The sequence below is a fragment of the Convolutriloba macropyga genome, chromosome 15, assembly GCF_964194025.1.
Source record: "Convolutriloba macropyga chromosome 15, txConMacr16.3, whole genome shotgun sequence".
NCBI lineage: Eukaryota > Metazoa > Xenacoelomorpha > Acoela > Convolutidae > Convolutriloba > Convolutriloba macropyga.
In genome coordinates, this window is record NC_134482.1 from 15269527 (window position 1) to 15293726 (window position 24200).

General features: G+C 35.7%; 2 protein-coding genes across 3 annotated transcripts in view; both read left to right on the forward strand.

Annotated features, from left to right (window-relative positions):
• LOC142354649 (uncharacterized) overlaps positions 1 to 1526 on the forward strand; it is a 35645-nt gene extending 34119 nt beyond the window's left edge. For both annotated transcript variants that reach the window (XM_075406994.1, XM_075406995.1), the window contains exon 4: positions 1257 to 1526. In XM_075406994.1, coding sequence (XP_075263109.1) covers positions 1257 to 1383 — 127 coding nt within the window. In that variant the 3' untranslated portion in view covers positions 1384 to 1526. The remainder of the gene's footprint in view (positions 1 to 1256) is intronic.
• A 4237-nt stretch (positions 1527 to 5763) lies between these two features.
• On the forward strand, positions 5764 to 16970 carry LOC142354105 (uncharacterized). The gene is made up of 4 exons (XM_075406376.1): positions 5764 to 5785; positions 6156 to 6418; positions 13721 to 13937; positions 16599 to 16970. Exons 2-4 carry the CDS (start codon positions 6168 to 6170, stop codon positions 16968 to 16970), a joined length of 840 nt encoding a protein of 279 aa, XP_075262491.1. The 5' UTR covers positions 5764 to 5785; positions 6156 to 6167.
• Positions 16971 to 24200: the final 7230 nt, after the last annotated feature.

Below are 24200 nucleotides of genomic sequence, written 5' to 3' on the forward strand. Positions count from 1 at the left end.
TTGATTTTATTATCTTCATAACCAATAAGTTGTCTCTACAGACCATCCAGTAACCATTTTAAGGTCTCAAAAAGTTTTTTTGCCCATAAAGGTCAAAACATTCAAAAAACGTCACAGACTAAAAAATAAAAAAATGCAAATTTTATTTAAAACTTGATAAAATTTTTGATACTGTCTTTATAACCAATAAGTTTTCTCAAGAGACTCAAGTTACCTATTTTAACACCCTGAAGCAGTTTAATTGACCTCTAAAATCGGTAAACTCAAAAAATGCCAAAAACTATTAAATTTTCAGAAACAAATTGAACGAAATTGGAAAAATCGCCATCCTTTTGGGTGGTTAATTTTGTTTTACCAAAACATAAAGCGGGAAAACCGTCAAAAAGTCTTATGGCTTTAAAAAGCACTTTATGAACTTCGGAAAGCATTATTTCTTTACCCTGCTAGCAAAGACTGAAAATATGACAAAAAAACGTAAAAAATTGAACCATTTCGGGCGCAAAAACTACCGAGCCGGCTAAACATAAACCTTATCTTTTCTCATATTTACCCTTCAACGTCGCAAACTCGTCAACTCATGTATCCCGTATTAAAATATGTCAACAAAAATCTGAACCCAAGCTCTAGCACGTATTCATAATTTTCATCATTGATTGTTACAATTATATAGAGAATTAAAATTGCAGTAAAATGATAAGGGTTAAAAACGAAGGAAAGAAAAAGCGATACATCTTTTTTTAATGTTGCCTCGTATGCTAGTTTTGCGTCGCAGGTGTTTAGTTACAAATACGTCATTTTGATGTGCTGGCCGTGAAGATTAATTAAAATTTTTATCACGCCGGCCCCTTCCAAAAAAACGGGGAAACCCTAAAACTAACTTCAAGGGGCTCAATTGAGCTGATCATTCCCCATTACAACATGCTGGCATTGGAAATCCGTTTGTGAGGCAGCACTGTCAAAATGTGTCTCGTGTGTTGTGAATTGAATCATTCGTCGTTTGAACTGACTGAGAACCCTACTCAAGATCTAAATTTTACTAGAAAAATAAGTAGAGTTGAGGGTCACGATTGGCTCAAATTGCACGGCCAAGAACATAGCTAAAGTCAACGAAAAAAGGGTTCATACAGGGTATTTTCGTACTCGATCAAAACGGTCGAGCTCATTTTTTCTGGACGGTCGAGTCCAGAAAAAGCCCTAATGCTACCATTAACCAAGATTGTCTAGATAGACATCTAACTAAGGAGTTGAATTTTCAGGCTGGTGTTTAAGAAAATGGGAGAGGAAATAACAGACGAAGAGATCAATGAGATAGTGAAGATAGCAGACAGTGATGGAGATGGAGTCATAGGATGGGACGACTTCTTTAAGGTCATGATGGAATAGAATCAAAGAGACAGAGGAGAAACTATCACGAACACTATTCACTAAAGAACTACCTCTAAAATGCCGAACAGAGAAAAACAAAAACTTTTTTAAGTTCAATTTTGATACAGTTGAAGTGTTTAAATAAAACTCAATTTTATTCATGTCCGTTTTTTGGCACTGCTAAATTATTTTTCAAGAGGTATACTCAACAAAATTACCAAACCTATAACACGCAATTCCTAAAAAGGAACTCAAAGCAAAAATGAGATAAACTTAACCAGATCAAAATTTCAGCGCTTTAACAAACCTTATTTTTTATCCAAAAAGCGCTGAAATTCCTTGAGACGCGCCGATAAGTGTCCCAGTCGAAAAAAAGCTCATGGTTCAAGAACTTGCAAGCTTTACAGATCTAGCAACATTAACATAATGTGACTAGATGGTGGATCGTCCTGATTGATTTTTTTCAGAAATCCAGAGAAATATCCCGGACTGAACTGCAAGTCAAGATCAGTACTGGGCACGTCAAATTGCAAGTCTACAAGCACATATCAGTACTGTTCACGTCTAAAAACATGTCTGCAAGTCTTATAAGTCTTTGCCAAGACGGATTACACTTGCAAGTTGATTCCCAAGTCAAAAGCAATTTTTCAAAAAAATTCGAGAGAAAGTTTCGAATCCCAAAAAATTTCGCAACATGACACGGTTTTTGCATTTTTCCATATGCATTTTCTAGGGGCGTCTGACAACTGATACCAGCTGATAGAAAGTGAGTCAGGGCGACCCGGGAAGGTCACACAGGGCGACCAGGGGCCATATTTGGCCGTTTTCAGGTGTTTCTGAGCCGTTTTCAGCCGTTTGGAGCCGAATTTTAGCCGAAAATCGACCATACCTGTTTTTTCAGGATTTTCCAAATGGCGAGCCTTCCTATCAAAGGAAAAATTGTAAAAAAAGGGTGGGTAGCGCATCTAGGGTCCCCTTGCTGTCCCGAGGCCCTGTTATCCACCAGCAAGCGCCGATTGATCCTGTTTCGCCCAAAATGTACCAAATCAGCCAGGATATGGATCTAGACAAAATGACCCAAATATGTTAATTTCGATGCTTCTTTACAAACTAGCCACTGAACCAATATTGCCATCAGTTAGCTCAAATGTGTTACCGTTATTCGTGCAATGATTGGTAAAAACCCGTATGAGTTATGAGCGAGTTTATGAGCTATAATCGATAATTCATGATGTCGGGGGGACATCACTCGCTGGGCTATATTTTGTGAAATAGTCATCAAAATAGGATTAAATTAATCGATTAAATTCCCGTCCCGATTAAATTAATACTTTAGTCAGAATTTCAGATTTCATGAAAAGTAGAATAAATAGATCAAGAAAATAGGACTAAATATTTTAAAAAATTAGTAGTTAAATAATTACATAAATTTCCTCGAGAAAAGCACTTTAAGAAAGGAGTTTGAGTTTAGAATGTGACACTTCCACATAATTGTGGTGATGGAACCATTTCTATTAATGTTGTATAGTATTAATGAACTGCAACAATTAGTCTTGTGCAAGTGAGTTTCTTTATTTTTTTTTCAATCCGCTCTTTTTAAGTTAGTAACGGAACAAGAAACTGTCTGGAGCCGGTTGAGCATTGAAACAAAGAAGACAGTGTTGTTTGTGAAATAACGTTCTTATGAGCTCAATTTCATATTAACGTTATTCACAACTTAGCTCTGCATTTTTCATCATAGGCTGAACAGCTTATTCGGCCTGATTACTAAAATTATTTGATACCAAAAATATGAAAATCCTAATTACCTGGTCAATTTTAAAAAAGTGTCGATGTTGGAGTTCAATATGAAAAAAATTAAGAAACGAAAATGACAAACAAATTTTTATCAAAATTTGTTCTCATTTTCAGAAAAAAAAACAAAAGTGCTACGCTGACTTGAATCATAAAACAAACGAGCCAAACGCATGCAGCTTTCTATAGGATGACTTCCTGGTTTGAAAATTGTTTATGTTTTTAATGCAATCAGTAGAGCATCGAAAAAATGACTAGGTATGAAAAAGGAGGGTGCAGTTGCTGATCCTGACTAACTTTAAATCCTCATATTGTAACAGTAGTATTTTTTTGGGTTATATTGTGTTCCATAATCATTTCAGCGGTCAAGACTTAACGAATTGTGCCGCTGGCTGAACTGAGAAAAACGATGGAATGAGACACAAAATAAAATGATATTTATGTGACCCCAAATTTAATAGGCGAGTTATCAGCCATATGTTTATAGCATAGAGGATGAGCGGAGAAGCATCGTATGTGTCTGACATCTGAAAGAAAAATGAGCAAAAAACGTCTCAACTGCTTTTCTATTTGCATTCGGCTTAACATTTTTGTGTCATATGCGGGCTAAATTTCTACAAAATACTGCCCTGCTAAATAACGTTTAGTTTCGCTCTTGTCCAAAGGAAAAATGACCCGAAGAAGAATTTGTGAATTGGCTCTACTACAGACTACATTTTGTCTATATTATCGTCATTAAAATCAACGTTGGCTATATTTATCTAAAATTTTCTGCCCAATTGCTTGTTTGCTTCCTCGTAGAGATTTTTAATTTTGTACCATCTAACATTTTGGAGACAAATTCTCAAAGCTCGGCTGTTCATAAGTTTTAATGGCGATCGTGAAAAATTTATCGATGCATCAACTGTTCAGTAAAAACGGGATTCATTCACGAAAATTGTACCTCTTTCTGTGCCGTTTAGGTTACCCAGTTTGCCGGGTTGAAATAGCGTGCTAATCACTCTTTCTAAATTATTGAAGTGGTTGTTCCAACTGATGAGGGACGACAGTAATGTTAAAAATATTAATAATTTTTTAATTCCAACGGACAATTGTTTGATGTTGAGATTGAGCAACGTTTTCGTTTGTCACGTTTTTAATGATTGTGTGTTAATTTGTATTCTGATTTATATATATATAAATATATATATATATATATATATATATATATATATATATATATATATATATATATATATATATATATATATAGGTCCTAAAAGATTAGGAGTAAGAATACGAAAATTGCTTAACTTCATTTTAAAATTTTATCCTAATTTTGTTTTAGAAGTGCAACATCTGAGTGCAAAAGAACTTAAGCATTTCTTATCTAGTTTCAGCGACAATATTTTCGTAGACAACTTAGAACTTTTTGCTTTGTTTTATTAGCAAAAGCTCCATAGATCTCATATAATTCATAATAAGATTTTGAGGTTTCCTCCTATTTTCTCTTAACATGATACGCCACGCATTCACATCTTGATTACAGTAATGGTACTGTTCATCGCTAGACTAGGACCTTTTGGACCTATTGATGACTTGTCGAGTAGATTTGTTATTTGGGTACATAATTCATACCATATGTGTTGCAAACAAATGTACATCCTACTCGAGAACAATTTATTATTATTATTATTATTATTATTATTATTATTATTGTTATTATTATATATATATATATATATATATATATATATATATGTATATATATATATATATATATATATATATATATATATATTCAATAAATGATGTCACTAGACGGCTGTTCATCGATTATTGGCGACTTCCGGGATGATTTAGTGTACCACGATCGTGTAAAATCTCGCGAGTTACAAAAAATTTGTGAAATTGAATTCAACATCAATTTGAGGTATTGTTGCGAATTTTTGATGCCTCAGATACTTTTCAGGCATTCATACAAATCTAGATGCTACCGAACAAATCTTCTGTTGCGGCGTACGTTGTTTCGAAATATAATTCTGCTAACAAGAGATCTCGTTAGTGTTTTTGAGTAGAGAAATTAACGGTTTTGCATATCGTTCATGAAATTGGAATTTTAAAATTACAAATATAATGGTTGCCTCACGCACTTTTTCAAATCTGTGCTTATAAAATTATGAAAAATTTTGCGCCGTATATGTACTTTTTGTTTTTTTTCCCTTTACTGTTTCGGCGCGGCCAAAATACCCACCCCAATTAGACTCATGTATTCCGTTTCTGCTGAGTCGATTTAATAAAATTTTTGGTCGTGGAGATTTTTCAGCTGGACTGTTTGTCCTCAAAAAGGAACAAATAAAATAACGCCCCAAAAATAGAGGCTTAATGTCTGCCCGCCCGCTGCGTAAGCTCAAAGGTAAGCCCTTTTTTTAATCAGAACTCAGGAACGTTATACATGTTTTGACTTTGTTCTGTTCACTTTGTTGTACCACACCCTTTAATGAAGATATGATTCTGAACGCATTTTGGGCCAGATGTAAAACTAGTTTGTTATGTGGTATATTTCTGAGGTATAAAACTGCGCCCTCAAGTAAAGCGTCGCCATTTTAATCTATTTATCGAATTTCTCGGAGGCCGATTTGTAAAGGTTATTAAGTTTTTTTTTGTGTTAGAAACTTCTAAAAAGAACGCCATTTTAATTGTTTGATTGAAAAGTTTGAAACGTACAATTTGCTAAAAAGTATGCAATTAGGGCTGATAAATTGCTCAATTTTTTGCAATTTGGATAGTAAATTCTGAAATAAGTCGTGAAATAAGTTCTGAAATAATAATAATAAATTATTCATTGTGTTAGCGAGGAATGGAATGTTCGAACTTTTTGAGAAACCCTGTAAAAATCATTAAGCAGCATTCAAACCTTCAAAAAGTAAATGGCGAAACTTCCCTAGCCATTGAACAAAAAATAGAAAAAAAGTTTAATTTGTAACAAAATTGCAATTATGTAATTTGTTTTGTAGAATCCGAGTGTCATGGGTTTCTATTCGATTCTGTGCCTCTCCGTTTTGGCGGTAGCTGGGATTCGACAGGTCTGCGGATCGGACGTGAAAACAATAATGGGATTAGGTGCTAGACAGAATGGATCGATGACCGCTCAGGAGAGTCGGCGTGGAGAGGAAATGACCTGCCCTGTTGGGTTTCAACTTTATAGAAATAAATACTGTTTTCTTCTCAACAGAACATACGTGCACTCCATTCTTGATGCTACTCAAGTTTGTGAGGAGTTAGTTTGTCCACTTACATTTCCTTTTTGAAGATTTCTAAACAAGTAATTTATGAGAATATAACCAGCTGATAGTTATAAGATTACGAGATTACATACAACTATGCCGACGTAATACTATGCCGACGTTTAAGAGTGCCGAAAGTGAAACTTATTTCAAGAGTACCGAGAAAATGAAAAGAGTCTTTCTGCGAATTCAAGAGGATCTAAAATAAATTTTAAAAAAATTCAGGGTATACTGATCACATGCTCGGTTGTGATAGATTCATATCAAGTCCCACGGGCCGCTGAGGCATGGCCATTGCCCGCAATTACTACTGTTTACTTAATGTTTGTCTATATGCAAATTTCTTATACTAATTAACAATAAGTTTTATCAGAATGCCGAAATTGGTTCTCGATTTTGATTGGCCGATAATATTTTTGCGTCATCTCCGTAAAATGACATGACTGGTTAAGAAATTTATAAAGATAAAAATTGAATAAATTTTTGGCGCTCTTATAATCGGCATAGTATTACGTCGGCATAGTTGTACGTCACCTAAATATAAATAATTAAATATTTTCCCAGAAATTGAGTTTGCTTAAATAAATGTGTAAGTATAATAAGACTCGCACGAGGCATTTAAACTCACTGAAATTTGGTGCATTTAACTTCCAAATATGACTTCTGAGAGTTGGAAATTTCATATTCGTTATTAAAGCACCAACGTAGAACTGATACGTGCAAGAGAGCCGAGGTTATAAAGAGCCGACGTTAGAAAACGCCGAAACCTGACTTGATTTACAAAGAGCCGAAAACAAAAAGTTGTCTTTAATTACCCTAAATTGTTAGTTGATTACCAAGAAAAGTACTTAAGTGGGTTAATTGGTCTCATGTTTGGTTGTGATAATTTCATATCAAGTCCCATAAGCCTCTAATGCATGGCCATGGCCCGCAATAATTTCAGGAAAATTTTTTATTAACCCGCTTTGATTCTTTTACTGGAAAGTATTCAAATTTCATTTCTCAAATACTCGGTTATGATTGGTTGAAATATTGGTACTCTCATGTCAGAAGCCAATTTAATAGGCTGCAAAGTTTATCTTAATTTATCGACCAATAATTTAAATAAAATTTTGGCTCTCTTTCAATCGGCTCTTTTCACTTCGACTCTCTTACAAGTCACCCGTAGAACCGTTGTAAACGTAATGTTCAAGAATATATTTGAAATTAGCTTTTACTGATTTCATGTTAAAACACCAAAATCAATTGTGGCTTTTCGGCTCTGCTTTCGAAAGCACAAATGGCAAAAAACTAAATTTAAAGTTAAATTTTATCATTAACTAGTATCCTTAACTAGTATGACATATCATTAACTAGGGTCCTTGAGGAAGACTCTTCGTAGATCCCTATCATTGAGCTTGCAGCAACAGTTGCAACAGTTTCAAAAAGTCTTCTCAATAGACGTAAACTGAGATTTAGGAACTCTAGCAATCTTAGAAGGATCTCTAATTATACAAAGATACTTTATAGTTCTTACTAACTTTAAAAATATCATATCGCATTCTTACTAATTATTGCAAGATCATACCAAGAATTTTTGCATGTCTTTCGTGAAACCATATATGTTCTTTGAACGACTACCAAGAATTTTCATCTAGCGTAGTAAGTAGCAAATGCTCAATAGCGGCAAAAAGAAAAGCATGCGTAAGCAACGTCCCAATGGGAGTACTCCAGCCCTTATATTACCATTAAACGGTATTCGCTTACAAATTAGGGTGAAATTACTTGTCTTGTTAATTGTACCAATAACGACATAGCAACTGTAGGTATTGCAATCTGGGTGACTGTTCCGCAATTAGTTAATTAACCCAAGATAGTAGACTGACTAAAAAAAACTTATTTGGCTTGTCAGAACTCAGAAAGCTCGGTTCGAAATCCGATACGGCAGAAATTTGATTTTTAAATCGGTCAACTTTGGCCTATTTTTCCAGTCTTCAACTTCTACACTCTGAAGGACTAAAAAACGCTTCAGAAACTCCCTCATCAGCAAAAACCAAATTGCTAAAAAAAAGGTCTGGAGAACGCTGACATAAAGATTAGAATAGTCAGTTAAATCCGACTTATCCAGTAAATGAAAAACTCAAAACTAACAAACACTCCTTCAGTTGTGCTGAATTCACCTCGTTTATTTGCTCAGGATGCAAAATTTTTCTCCTGTTGAAACAATCAAAGTTTTGATGAGCTTTTGTTAACAACACATGCCAAAATAAAAAATTTCAAGAATTTCCGTCTCAACAAAAGCAGTTCTATAACTTGGCTATAGACAAGCAAGTCTTCAGCCTGCTACGGATAGCAGTTGTTAAAAGTGGTACAAGGACACAAAGCAAATAGTAACAGTGGAAAGCAAAGACTTAGTTCTTTTTTTATTTCCATAAAGTCAGTTTTGGAACCAATTTTGGTTACGGTGTAGCGAGCAAGAGAAACTCTATAATACTGATATTGGTACAAAATATTTGAACTTCCGATCTTCTTTCATGGGAAGATGACAATTGGAAAAGATCAAGGTGTTCTAAGTTGTTCAATCTTTAAATTGATTTACAAAAACACGACAGTAACAATTAATATCTGCTCCGAAAATAATGTGTGATTCAATACACACTATCTGTTATTTTTTCCAAAATTTATTCAAGCTGCCAGTCACTTGTTGTAAATGTCAAATTGCATCTCTGATTGCTTGCAGATAAAGATATCGACAGAGTTCAGAATGTGAACAGATCTCCAAAAGCTCTTTTTTCTATTTGTTTTTTTTTTTTGAAAAAAAAACTATATAAAAATGTATTTACTAATGCAATGACACGTGCTCTGTAACAGGGGCGGTTGGGTACGTAACGCACGGTGTACACAAACAAAGTAGTGGTACTGTTTCGCGCTTTGGTTGTCCAGGGGTGGAACTCTTCCTTTTCTCACAAAGCAAACTTTTATTCTCCAGTTTAGATGGCTGCTGCATTCTTTTAAAAAAAAACTGTTGTTCAGTCAAAGCAGAAAGCAAAGCGGAACTGTAATTTGTGTGAGAGAGGTCCAGGGATTTGAAGAGCATGACTCGTGTCCTTTGAAGGCCTGAGTCTCTGTTGGTAAAAAAAGATGTAATACTTTAATCCGTTTTGCTGAGTAGGTCGGGGGATGATATATTAGGCGAAAACTTGATTAGGCGAACACAATTTTTGTAGTCATTGGTCAAATCTGTGTGGACCTTAGACAAATGCCTAATACAACACATAAAGACGGTACTCCAAGATCAACTTGACGCTATAAAATATTTTGCGCTGTCTCTACAATATAACAATAGTCTTTATATAAAAAAGATTTAGCAAAGTATATGTAAAATGTACTATTGCTCTTCTTTTTCAAACTGTTATTTCATTATTTAGCCCCCTGTAATATTCGGTAAAAAAGATGGCAAAAATAGGCGAGAAGTGTAGAGAACATATAAAAAAATGTTGCTATAATTTATGAATGGGCCAGACTGAAATGCTGCAAAGCTCTTATAATTTTAAAAAAGTAGATAATTTTGACTGCTACTAACATCGAGAGACAATTTTTAGGGACACTTGAGTACCGATTGTGTCAAATGGAATTTAAAGTACCGTCTTTAAGTGTTTTAATTGGTTTTGCTCCGACCCACTTGTGCGGGGAGGAACTATATACTCAAATATACTCAAATGTTTTTCTGTTTAGTCAATTTTGGGTGATCCATATATTCATCGTAGAGAGTTGAGACTGGTATCATAAGAAATCTCGTCCAACGTAGAACCTATAGTTAAAACCTATAGTTTTTGATCTTCGTTTTTGCATTGAGTTAACGAGGTTCAAAATTTTATTAATATTAGACGGAATTATTTTATTCTCATTTTCCGTATTTTTTGACCAATTTTTAGTCAATTTTGCTACAATTTGCCAAAATTATTAACAACATTGTTGTTAGTTTTCCGTTTTACAGAAAATGGAGGCGTGCATATAGGTTTTATCCGAGTGTTATTATTAATATTCTTGCTAAACTTTTCGAATTTCAGCTTTTTTAAAATCAAAAGTGGCTCCAAATATGATTTTTTTTATCCCACTTCGTTTAAGCATGCCTGAATTAGAGATCTCAAATCCACTGTAAAGCTCTTTGAAAACTCCAAAAAGGTTAGTTGTGTTTTTGTTTTCAATGGGAGTGTTCAGGAATTAAATTTTTGCAGATTTTTTGAAAAATTAGTTTAATTTTTTTATAAAACGCAATATTTAATTTTACTTTATTGAAACATTTCAATTGCTAATCAACCTCTTTTGCATGCTTAGGGAATAATTATTAGCCTTTTTTGAAAACACAAATAAGGGCCCAGTTTGGACTCGTCTTATTTTTCATAGTCAATAGTTTTTCGGACAACACTAGGGCGTTATCTTTTTTAAAATATTTTGACATTTTGATAATTTTTAAGGTAATTACTGGCAATAATGACTTCAAATCAGCAACAAGTCTCATAAACAACAAATTAAGGTCATATGATTTTATATTCAGATAAAAATTCATAATTTTACGGCTACGACGATGTGTTTTAGTAAATTTTAATTGATTTCTTTTTTTTCCTTCATTTGCCATTCTTTTTTTTGCCTCATTAGTTCATAATAAAATATCAATCGAAGATTCGAATAGGATATTTAGGAGCTAAAATTAGAACAATGGAACGCTTTCAGTTATTATCAAAAGCCTCTTATGGCATTCAATACAATTGTTTTTATAAAATGTTAGTGAATTTCTGATCTTGACAATTTTTATCTTGTTTCTGTCCACATGTAGATTAGTCGCATTATATACAGAGCACGAACTATTCCAAGTGAACTAGTAGTTGCTTTTCAAAGTGGTTATTTATTTAACCGAAGGATTCTTGACTTTCCTACTACAAAAATTGATAAAGCTTTGCGATTTTTGCATATTTGTCTATATTTTAATTTGCTGTTTGCTCCCTTTTTCAAATTAAGGTAAAAATTTAAGTAAAATTAAGTTAATACTAAGTACAGAGGTTTCGAAAGAAAGCGCAAAAAATTGTATAAATTATAATCAATAGTCTATGTTTTTAATGGCTGCGAAACCGTTCTCTTGAAAAATTTTTTAGTACTTTTTTTTGTTGTTTCCTCTAATTGTCGTCTTTTTTGGAGTCGTATGGCAAAATATATAGATCTTTAAAGGAATGTATTTACTGATTCCAGTTTGCAGCTAACGGTATCAATGACTTCAATTATTTTAATTTAATTAATTTTTCCCCAGTTTTTGTTCTTATTGTCGTCAACAGGCAAATTGGTCTCAATATTGACAGGTGTCACCTACTTGATTTTGCTTTGAGAAATATTGTTGCGGATGGTTAAGTTTTGAATTCTGTTTTTAGAGCTTAGAAATCTGTTCATAAAATTTTTCAGAGTTTTCGATACCGGTCATTATTTGTGGTTCTTTTTGTTGTCTTTTCCAAAATGACCCTTTATAAAGAAGACCCAATTAAAAACAAATAAGACCCAATCAAAAAATTTGATTTTTTTTATTTAAAATTTTAAACGTTTCTCAATGTCTCATAGTTTTAATGGCTTCTACACTGGTATCGATATCATGTTTCTGAAAATTTCTTTTCTGTCTGTATTTGTTATGTTTTGTCGTCTTATGACTCAGTCTAACCTAAATTAAGCACAGTGTGCTTTCTTTGAGGTTGCAAAATATTCTCTGTGTGTTTTAAGTTAACTGCTTATGGTTTCTTTCAGTTTTTAAATATATGATTTAAAAAATATCATTGGAATTTTGAGCCGTGTCACTTTTATCTCATTTCTGTCAATTTTGTAGCGTGTTCTCTGTCAATGCAGGTCCCACATTCTCTCTAGTGAACCAAAATTCAATGATTATATTGTTTTTGTCAACCATTATATTCATAGAAAAATTATGATTTTTGGATACTTTCCTTTTTCTTAGTTTTTTGTTTCCTTGCAATATTAACTCAGTAATCGGGTGGCCCAGTCGGCGTAAAAAACGCTCATTCGAAGATATACATTGTTGTCCATCAATAGAATATGGTTTTAGCGGTTGCGACACCGCTTTCTTTTTTGTCCTCTGACATTATGAAAAATGACAGGTCTCAATTGTTTCCTATGAGGAATGAATTAACCTTCATAATGAGCCGAGTTTATACATATTGGTTACAATCAATTTGAAATTGGCTGTCTTCACAAATAGAAGCCTGTTTTTTTAACTTTGCCTTTTTTGCGCTTCTTTGTCGACCAGTTACCGAGTCTCATCAATGGCAGGTCTCATATCTTATCGAATAAAATACAGCTTAGTTTGTTCAGTTCAGGTTTCATCTGATTGCTTTTTTCAATTTTTATTAAATGCTTCTTGTAAAAAGAGATATTGAGTTTTGGCCGCAATTATTATTTGCCATTAATTTATTTTTTTTGGTTTTGTCCGGCGCTCTCGTTGATTGCAAGTCTCATCAGCCCCCTATTTTTTTACTTAGTTGCTTAATGAACGATAAAAAATTTTTTAAAAAAGTTTTCTATCTCTTCCTAATTTGGTAGACAATTAAATCAAAATGTGAATGAGCGGCGTCGGAACATTATCTGCAAGCGGACATTACCGAGCCCCCTTGTTCACCTAAAGTCCATAAAACTTTAAATCGAAATTCTAATGAATACTAAAATTGCGTTTGCCTAATCGAGTTTTCGTCTAATATCCTACCCCCCGAGTAGGTTATTTATTATTGCAATAAAAACCAAAATTTTGTCATTAATCTGTTATTTTCTACCTATCGGTTTTGCAAAATAGCAAAATTTGTGTGGTCTGAAAGATCGGATCTTCCCCATAATGTTATGGCCCCAGCCCAGCCTAGTAGCCCGTAAAGCTAGCCCTCCCCCTTCCCTACCCCTCAACCTCCTCCTCCCCTCCCCCTCCCCCTCCAATTATCAATTACCGTAAAAATACTACCCAATATTTCACTGTCTCGCTACATTTTTTAAATCTTCAAAATGTAAATTTAAAGTTATAACCACAACAAAAACGTTTGATTAAATATTTACATTTTCAAAATCGCCTCGTAAATATATGAATAGTTTGGTCTTTATACTTCAGTAGAAAAATTCCTAAAGCCTCTTACTTGTCTATCTATTGGAACACGTTCATGCAGTTTGACCATTTCGCTGCTTAGTTTCTCCTTAAATTTTATTTTAGTTTTTTTCTTTTCGGATCTCAATTGGTAAATTATTCCACTTCCTAGAAAAGTTTCTGATCAGTGCTATTTTAGCCACAAAGCTGACATATGGACCCCTAAGAGCTTCAACACGCTTAACGCAGTACTGAAGAACGCGCTCGCAGCTTTGTTCACTGCGGGAAAGACGAAAGCGTGGGTGAGTTGGGTTCGGATGACGTTTGAACTGAGAACGAAAGACATTTCCTCCAAGAACCGAAAACTGAAGACAAATGGGATGTACCGGTCAATCAGAACACTCGATTACATGGATGTATGTATAGCCATAACTTCATTAATTACTAAATAGCAGTTTTACCTTAAAATTAGGGATCTACTCTATGTTTATGTTTATCGACTTTTTAACGTCAATGAGAAATCGAACTGAACCTGTGAGTTCGGTGACAATTAAAAGTGTTTGTCTCAAAGCGTAAAGTTATATATAATTTTGCAATTTCACTTTTTAAGTTTTACTGGTATTTGTTGTGAATTTTGTTGCCGAGTCAACTATTATCAATAAATAAAGTTCTCATTGTCGGTTTAAGAAGGCATAAGCGAACCAGAATAATCTTGTTTTTCAACCTATTGTTCATATATGTTTTTTTCTAAAATATGGTGTAAAATTTTGTTTTTGAGTTCTGTCGTCAGTTTTTCTTTTTAAACTCCGATTGATAATATGATTAAGAAGAAAATATTAATTCTCTTAGAAGGCATAAAGTATCTGTACTGGCCTGTTCAGTATGTTTTATTTAGTTTTCTGCCTTTGACACTATGGTTTTTGCAAAATTTTAGTGAGTTTTTGCATTTTGCCTTTATTTCTTGTTTTTTTTTTGTTTTCTTATCTCTAGATCTTGCTGAAGAACGCTACCAAAATTTTTTCATTGAGTTTTAAATTAAAATTATACATTCTTATCTGTCGATTACATGTTTTTGGCTTCGATAGAATGTATTTTTGGTTGGCCATCGATATTTTGTTGTTCTTTTTGTCGTATCATCAGTATGTCTCATTAACGAAACGGCCATTAGGCACTATAAGGAGTCATTAATTCTAAGTTTTTATTGTTTGAGGCTAATATAGTATCCTTTGATGACTTTGAGAACGTCTGTTTTCAGGTAATTCTTTCTGAAGACAATTTGCATAAGAAAAATCTGGAGTTTTGAGTTTCGTCCGTATTAGTTTTCTTTTTCGTTGTTGTCTTGTTATTTGTTCTTTATAAAAGTACTTTTCGCCAGATTCCTTCGTTAATTGCAGCGATTAAGTGGTTTGTAGGTTCCTTCGTTAATTGCAGCGATTAAGTGGTTTGTAGGTCAAATTACTGACTGTTAAACATAAGTTAGTGAATTAACTTTTGGAAACTTTTAGTTAATTTTTGAAGCTTGTTTTCAAATTTTCAATTTTTTTCAATTTTCATTTGTCTGCTTGTACTGAAAACTTTAAAATGTATATGTGAAAAATCATTTCCCTGTACTGAAATGTATTTTCCTCTACAGAAAGTGTAAAAAATCATAATTGTTTTTGATTTGATACTGTGGTTAGGTTTTTTACTTTGCTTTTTAAAAGATTTCTGTTTTTAGCTTTGCCGCCATTACATTTCAAAATTGTTTTCTGTATTGCGAAATAACCCTTTTTTGAAAATTTTGGCTGACTGATTTTGGTCCAAATTGTTTGTTTCATTCTTCCTTTCTAATCAGTTGTCTTCCTCGAAATTGATTTTCTAATCAGTTGTCTTCTAATAAGTTGTCTTCGTCGAAATTGATTTTAACCATTTTTTGCTGAATTCGTACTACACACTCTTTTGTTCAAAGAAGTTGCGTATTTGAGGTCTTTTTTTGCCTCAACTAGATTTTGTTTTTGGCCATATAATTTTGATTTTTGAGAAGTCCTATTTGAGAATGCAAGTTTTTAAATAATTAAAAAAGGGGATAAGGATTAACAGGATATTCATAAAGCTTTGTTTCTTGAGGAATCTAAGTGTATGAATTTTCTTTTACAAAAGTTGGACAAAACTTGTTTTCAGAGTCTAATTTGTTGTTTGTTTTGCTTAAGTTGGCAGATATTTAAGGAGAGAATATGGATAAGCAATGTCGGAACATTAACTGTTTCAACTAATGAAATTTATGAACAGTTAGTTAAAAAAAAATCAGACACGTAGAACAGCTGCATTCGGTGTTTTTGTGTCACTGAATTATGAATTGCCTATCATCTCATCAACTTCTTCTGTTTATTTAAACAGTTGGTTTTTCAGTGAAAAAGTGCTGAACTCATGATTATACTTTTGTGCCCTATTGTTGGTTTATTTACTTCCAGAAATTCTGTAAGGGCTGACTTTTCTATTGAAATCATATGAATTTTGTTTCTTCTCATTTTTTATTACTTTTTCTGATTTTATTTGTTTTCTCTTAAATACTAAGGGAAAGTTACAATTAGGCCAAACTAAAATAACCATCTTGATTTTCCAAGTGTAATGAATGTTTTCTAAATCATACGCAAACATTTCTGGTTTTGAATGTCTGTGTTTTGGAGAAATTTGCAACGTAAAGAACGAGCTAATGTTGTTGTTGAATCTAAATAATATGAACGAATAAAAATTCATGGTACAACTGAAGATGGAAATCCATCTAAATATTTTCCTGGGGTCTTTTCTATATCGGTCACTGCCACAAATCAAAGTTGAGATACGTGCCGTTTGGGTCTGAACAAAACTCCTGGATCAATGTCATGTCTCTATGGGCTCGCTGTTGCTTCCAAAAACAATGGAGCTGTCTTAAACGGATGTGTACAGGGTTTTTTGCGCAAATGATGTACTCCTTTATCAACGCAGATAGATCTGATTATTTCAATACTGATCTGGCAGATCTGAATAATAATTTGAGCACTTCCCCAAGTAAACAGCATTGGTAGCATAAGAAACGTTCCGGAAATTTTTTGTGACAGCAGTACGATACACCGTACGATACACTGCCACCAACCAGTTTGAAGCTGCAAAGAGAGCAGTTTACAAGCTTTGTAAAGACAGGCTGCATGAGAGGTTCTCTTGAGCTTGTTCCACAAGCTTTTGGCAATGTCTCGTTAAAATCGTTGGTGACGGAAAGAACCCATCAGCAACCAAAACCCATCAGAGCGGCTGTTTTTGCAGACAATGGCGGTTTTAACTCTGACGGTCTGTCAGTTGATCTGAACAAAAAATGTTTGCTCATAACGTTATTGTCTCACCCATTGAGCGGGGAGACATGTAACCAACTAGCAAACTACCAATTCAGGCTGGCACGAGGACAACTTGCAACAACGCCTAACAAAATAATTTGAATTTTTTTCTCAAAAGAAAGATAAAATATAAATTTAAAATGAGTTTAAACTGTATAATTGTAGATCTTTTTATGATTTCATAACCTTTAGTCATACATTTTTACATGAATTTTTATTACGCAGAGCTTTCATGTTGAGGATACTTTTTCAAGGTTGTCTGAAGCTGGAGCTACGAATGTGTCTACAAAACTAATGCAATTTAACCATTTTTTGTAAGAAAAAACGCTCTTTTTCTGAGAACTCCAAAAAATTTATGAATTAGATAATCAACTGCTAAAAACATAACCTAACATAAAAGTCTAACGTCGGGCAAAGTGCTCTCAAATGACTGGTGGTTGGTCGTATTTCCGGGTTGGAGTGTCTTTGATTTGATGTATGGATATGTGACTTAGTATGATTACTAAGAATCATATATGACCTAGTATGAAATCAAAGAAATTTTGTGATCGCTGACCGGGGTTAGTCAGTACTTAGCTGAGGCTTAGAGAAAAGAGTATAAATTAGAAGGACGGGGAGGGTTTACCCTGGGAGGGGTTACCTAAAGGAGAGAGGTGGAAGCGTTGGGAGATCTCAAGTGATATCGAACGAGCTTGGTTAGAGTTAGAGCAAATATGAGATGAGGAGTGTGTTGAGTTGAGAAGTGAGTTCTAAATTGCCTTTAATTGGTCTCCTGGTTTGTTACGTAGTAAATGAACGAATTATTAACCAATCAGAATTGAGTATTTAGATTCGAATTTAAATGAGTATAAAACGTTCTAATATACATAGAAAGTTCCGAAAAAGTTGTTTAACCTAATTTTAAGTAAATATAACCACTATATGTATCGATTAAGCTGGTTTTTGGCTTAATATTTTTCGGTTTTCTAGACAATTGCCGATTGAATACGAACTGATTTTGCCGTCAATGACATGAACAACAAAAAATTTTGCCGTCTAAGTTCCACTTGTTGCCTTGATCGTTGCTGACACATGCTATCTTTGATAATGCTTATACGTTGTTATGTACGTCCGAATTTCAGATTTGTCGTTATATATGAAAAAAGAGTTGACTTGAATCCTCGAACTACTGTTATATTTCGTCAGAGTTTATATGGTGCCGCGAACCGGGACCGAACCAGGGACACAAAGAAGCAAATTCCATCTTCTTCCACAAACACTTACTCTCGGTGCATTGTATGCAAAGGTAACCACCGGCTATGGGAGTGTCGAGTTTTCAAGGAAAAGACTCCAACCCAGAGAGCTAAGTTGGTGGCGGATAACAAACTTTGCTTGTCGTGCTTAAGGGGCAACCACACGTTCCGCCAGTGCCCTCAGCCAAGAAAGTGCCGAGCAGAGGGGTGCAATAGTTCGCATAACACACTGTTGCATGGAGCAGATAATGTTTTCGCAACAAAACAGTCAACAAATCCCAATACTATCCAGTCTTCTGGCAACACAGGTCAAAGTAAAGCAATTACTAGTCAACAGCCATCTAATAAGACCGCAACAATGTCATCTGTTACTGATGTTAAGGGGCTCCTTCAGGTTACGGAATTGCAGTTGGTCAATTCGTCCGGTTTAGATACCAAGGCTTTAGTATTGTGTGATACCGCCTGCAGTAACTCTTGGGTGGCCGGTAGTCTCGCAGAGAGACTCGGGTTGCACGGTAAAGCACTAAAGCTAACTGTCAAGGGTGTTAATACCGAAGAAGTAGTTGACACTAGGATTGTTGAAGTTACCGTGAAACCAAGAGAACATCAATATTTCGAACCATTTACCATCAACCCTTTCGTTAAAGAGAGTCTGAACGTCGGCTCTGATATAATTAATGTACAGGCCCTGCAAGAGACTTACCCACACTTAGCGGTCCTTGATCCCGTGACATATTCCTATAAAGACATTGAGATGATACTCGGAAAAGACGTTTATCGTGCCATCCGCCCGTTAGAATAATTCTCTGCCCATGAGAAGCGTTCACCCGTTGCCGTACGCTTACCCATAGGTTGGGTCTTAAGCGGTCCGTTACCATCAAGTTCTTTTTTAAGCTCAACGTGCTTTAAAGTGAATATTTAACATGACAATGAGTTAGCAAGTCAAGTAAAGTCATGGTACGACATTGAATCATTCGGGGCAATCAAGCAGGTCAACTCCAGATCTGCAGCAGACGCAAGGGCTCACGAGATCCTTGAGAGTACCACCATACACAATGGCCTGAGATACGACGTCGGAATGCTGTGGGCAGCAGACAACATCCAGCTCCCAAGTAATTACTTCTCCTCCCTTGTGTAACTAAAATCGCTCGAAAAACGTTTGGCCAACGATGAAGACCTTAGAGAGAAGTATACTAGTACCATCAAGGAAGAGAAATATACTAGTACCTAAATAAGGAGTATGTAATTGAGGTTCCGGACGCTCACAAGGTTGAGAGCCGGTCTGATAAAGAGTGGTACCTACCCCACCATCCGATTTTAAACCCAAACAAACCAGGTAAGGTGCGTAGGGTGCTCAATGGAGCAGCAAAATTTCATGGAGCCTCACTGAATAAATCTTTGCTCACTGGCCCTTATCTGCTCCAAAATCCTATTTACGTACTTCTTCGCTTCCGACAACATCCATATGCCGTCTCCGCCGACATCGAGGGAATGTTTCTACAGGTTGGCGTGTTACCATCAGATCAAACATCACTTCGCTTTCTGTGGCGGTAGAACCCCACAACTAACGTTGTAGTGTATCAATATACCCGCCATATATTCGGGGCTAAAGACTCGCCCACATGCGCCACCTATGCATTACAACGCACTGCGAGAGACAATGCCAAGTTTTACCCCGAAGCTGCAAAAGCCGTCCTTGAAAATTTCTACATGTACGACTATCTTGACTCAGTGGAGTCTCCAGAGAAAGCCATCAATAGATCGAAGGAATTGGTACATCTTCTCCATCTCGGTGGGTTCAAGCTTACAAAGTTCGCATGCAATGTACCAAATCTGGCTGACCGAATTGATGGTTCCTCTCAATCTACTGAGCCCAAGGTTATTGTTGAGTAGGGGTACAAGCTGCGCTATCACGCAACGCTTGGTCCTAAGTCTTGTCTCGAAAGTCTTTGACCCATTGGTCTTGTCGCACCGTTTACCGTCGGTGCGCGACTGCTCCTAAAAGACATCTGGCGTGTCACAGGACATCAGTGGGACGACGAGCTCCCACAAGACATGGTTCGAAGAATTTTGGCTGGGAGTGCGGACTTGCCAAAGCTTGAGAACATCAAAATTGCTCGAAGTTACTTTACTGGACCCTTTGATAATGTAGAATTGCACATGTTCGGTGACAGTTCCCAGGATATTTTTAGTGCCGTCGCATTTTTTCGAGCCCGAGTAACAACTCCTACGGGCAAGGTAAAAACAGAGCTTGCGTTTGTTTTGTGGGAAGAGCGCGTGGCACCAATGAAAGTAATGACGGTCCCAAAACTGGAGTTGCAAGCAGCTCTACTTTCCGCTCGGCTGAAGAACGAAATTATTCAAGCACTTACTGTAACTGTTAACCAAGTATTCATGTGGACAGACAGCACGACCGTTCTTCAGTGGATAAACTCTAACGAAAAGCAACCAATCTTTGTTGCAAACCGCGTTTGTGAAATTTTGGAGTAGACCAATGGAACCAGCGTTGACCAATGGAACCACGTCGCAACTAAAGATAATCCAGCTGACGCTGGCACACGTGGAATGTCCGCTCAAATTTTGCAACTAAGCAGTTGGGTCAAAGGTCCCCGTTTCCTAACTAATTCACGTTTCCCGTTTGTGCCGAACAAAAACGTCATTAAAACCATCAAACTTGGCGTCAACCAAGCAGTCACTATAGAAGACCTTGTATCTTTGACTACATCTGTCAAAAAACAGATAACTCCCGTTCCTTCAATATTCCGTTTGATAAGTTTAGTTCTTATCAAAAGTACTTGCGCATTGCCGCTTACGTTCTCCGGTTTTTGCCAAAACATGCCGGCTACCGTAACCTCGATGGTAGCATTACTGACCCTACTGAGCTTAACAAAGCCGAACGTCATCTACAGTATTTGGCACAAGGAGAGTCTTTTGCAACCGAAAGAAAAGATCTTTTTGACAATAAATCTGTTAAACGGAGTAGCCGAATTGCTCCACATTCACCGTTTATTAGTCCAAATGGGCTAATCCGCTCCTCGGGCCGCATCAAGCGGTTAATTGAAGTTGGATTTAACGTAAATTACCCAATCATCTTAGATGCACGTCATCCGTTTGTAAAATTGTTCCTTGAACATACCCACGTAAAGCATTTTCATCAAGGCGTCGAATATTTAAGATCAATATTGCAGTAACACTATACAGTACTGAAACTAAGATCGTCTTTACGTTCCATCAAAGCACACTGCCTGAGATGCCGTGAATTCCAAGCTGTTACTATGCGACCAATCATGTCCGACTTACCTAAAGAGAGACTTGCTTACCAGTCGCCTACCTTTGCGAGCACTGGCGTCGACTACTTTGGGCCATTCTATGTTTTTGTCCGCCGTACTACTGAGAAAAGGTGGGGCTTCCTCTTCACCTGTCTCACTACTTGCGCTGTCCATGTCGAGATAGTTACATCCATGGGTTTCAGTTCTTGTGTTATGGGAGTTGAGCGGTTTGTGTCACGTAGGGGTACACCTGCCATGATTTGGTCAGGCAATGGCACTAACTTTATTGGAGTGGAGAAAGAACTCCGAGAAAGTATTGAAAAGTGGAACGTTGTCAACATTGCAACTGAGCTCGCTCACAAAGGTATAAAGTGGAGATTCAATCCACCCAGCGCACCACATCAAGGTGGTGTCTGGGAGAGGTTGGTACGCAGCTTCAAACGCGTGTTGTATACTATTCTTGGCACGCGTTGCCTCACGGATGAGGTACTGCATACCACCTTTTGTCTCGTGGAGAATGCTCTCAATTCGCGTCCATTAACACCCTTAAGCGCTGATCCGTGCGATTTGAACGCTTTAACGCCCAACCATTTTCTTTTAGGAGAATACTCTACCGGTATTCCGTCTGTTGTCGGCAATAATGAGTTTGACCATCGTAAACGTTACGCCCGTGCGCAGTCGTACGCTTATGCGATCTGGTCCCGTTGGATCAGAGAGTACGTACCGACGCTGAACCGACGCTCTAAGTGGCAGACGCCTGCCGAGCAACACCTTAAGACCGGTGACTTGGTTTGGATAGTTGAAGAAACCAAACCTAGGGGTTACTACCCAACCGCCTGGATAGTGGAACTCAGTTACGGCTCCGACAGCGTCGCGCGCTCCGCCGTTTTACGTACGTCGACGGTTCACTCGTCAAAAGTCTAACGTCGGGCAAAGTGCTCTCAAATGACTGGTGGTTGGTCGTATTTCCGGGTTGGAGTGTCTTTGATTTGATGTATGGATATGTGACTTAGTATGATTACTAAGAATCATACATGACCCAGTATGAAATCAAGGAATTTTTGTGATCGCTGACCGGGGTTAGTCAGTACTTAGCTGAGGCTTAGAGAAAAGAGTATAAATTAGAAGGACGGGGAGGGTTTACCCTGGGAGGGGTTACCTAGAGGAGAGAGGTGGAAGCGTTGGGAGATCTCAAGTGATATCGAACGAGCTTGGTTGAGTTAGAGCAAATATGAGATGAGGAGTGTGTTGAGTTGAGGAGTGAGTTCTAAATTGCCTTTAATTGGTCTCCTGGTTTGTTACGTAGTAAATGAACGAATTATTAGCCAATCAGAATTGAGTATTTATATTCGAATTTAAATGCGTATAAAACGTTCTAATATACATAGAAAGTTCCGAAAAAAATTTTTAACCTAATTTTAAGTAAATATAACCACTATATGAATCGATTAAGCTGGTTTTTGGCTTAATATTTTTAAGTTTTCTAGACAATTGCCGTTTGAATACGAACTGATTTTGACGTCAATGACATCAGACAAAAAAACCTGTTATATGAACAACAAAAAATCTTGCCGTCTAAGTTTCACTTGTTGCCTTGATCGTTGCTGACACATGCTATCTTTGATAATGCTTATACGTTGTTATGTACGTCCGAATTTCAGATTTGTCGTTATATATGAAAAAAGAGTTGAATTGAATCCTCGAACTACTGTTATATTTAGTCAGAGTTTATATGGTTTAACCTGCTTATCTATCTTTTGGACAAAAAGTCGAAAGCTCAGACAAACTGCTTTCGGACGAAAAGTCATTATTACAAAAAATTTACAAAAAAGAAAGGTTAACATTACTGATTTAATTGCTACAAACTTTGTTTGAGAGTAACTTGAAAGATTAAACTTTATGTTATTACTTCTAATTGTTAGAATTGGAAAACAAGTTTCAGCTTGGATTGCAAACAAAAGATGTTCTAGAAAATAATGAAAAATTGGACCAGTTAAATTGTTTCAAGAAAAAGTTTGAATGCGTTTAAAATGCCCTAAATCTACAGGCAACTGGGGCAAAAAGTCAATTATCCTGAAAATTTTGTTTCTCTCTGTTGATACTGACAGAATTGGTTAAATGGTTATAGTTTTTTTAATGGTTATTAATTGTTATTAGTGGTTAATAATTGTTTTTTTTTTCATTAGAAATTATAGTTGTGGTTTTTGTTGTATTAAATAAAGAGAGAGATATATGACCGATTTCAAAAACAAAAACTGTCAATTTCTTTAGTATCAATCGCTAACTAAAATTCTCTTTGATTAGACCGACCCTTTGAAAATTTTACTAGAAGAATAGAAAAATGTTTTTTTAAATTCAGATTGAGAAAAACTAACTACACTATCCCTTTTTGTTTTAATCAAAAGAGCCATTTGCAAATGATGTCTGTCTATGAAAAATTGCAGACACCCTTTGTAAAGGCTAATGGAGTGTTGAGAAATTTAGCGATGAGTAAGTAGCGTAAAAAGAAAAACTGGTTTCTCTATATAATATTTTTTAAAGCTGTTTTAAGAAAGTTAGCTGAAAACCTATACAAATCAGTTTTAAAAAAAAGATAAACCAATTTCTTTAGTGGTTATGTGAGACAATGGTGTTTTTTTTTAATCATAAAAATAAATTTCTTCGTTCATTCTCAATTCTTAAATATTAGACAAATGATATATTGTACTGCGTGCAAAAAAATTGAACTTTAAAATCGTCCTCAAATTTTGGAATGAAAAAACCAAAATTCAAATTTTGTAAGTAAAACATTTGTATATTGTCTAGAATAAAACAGCAGGTTGAAGAATTAT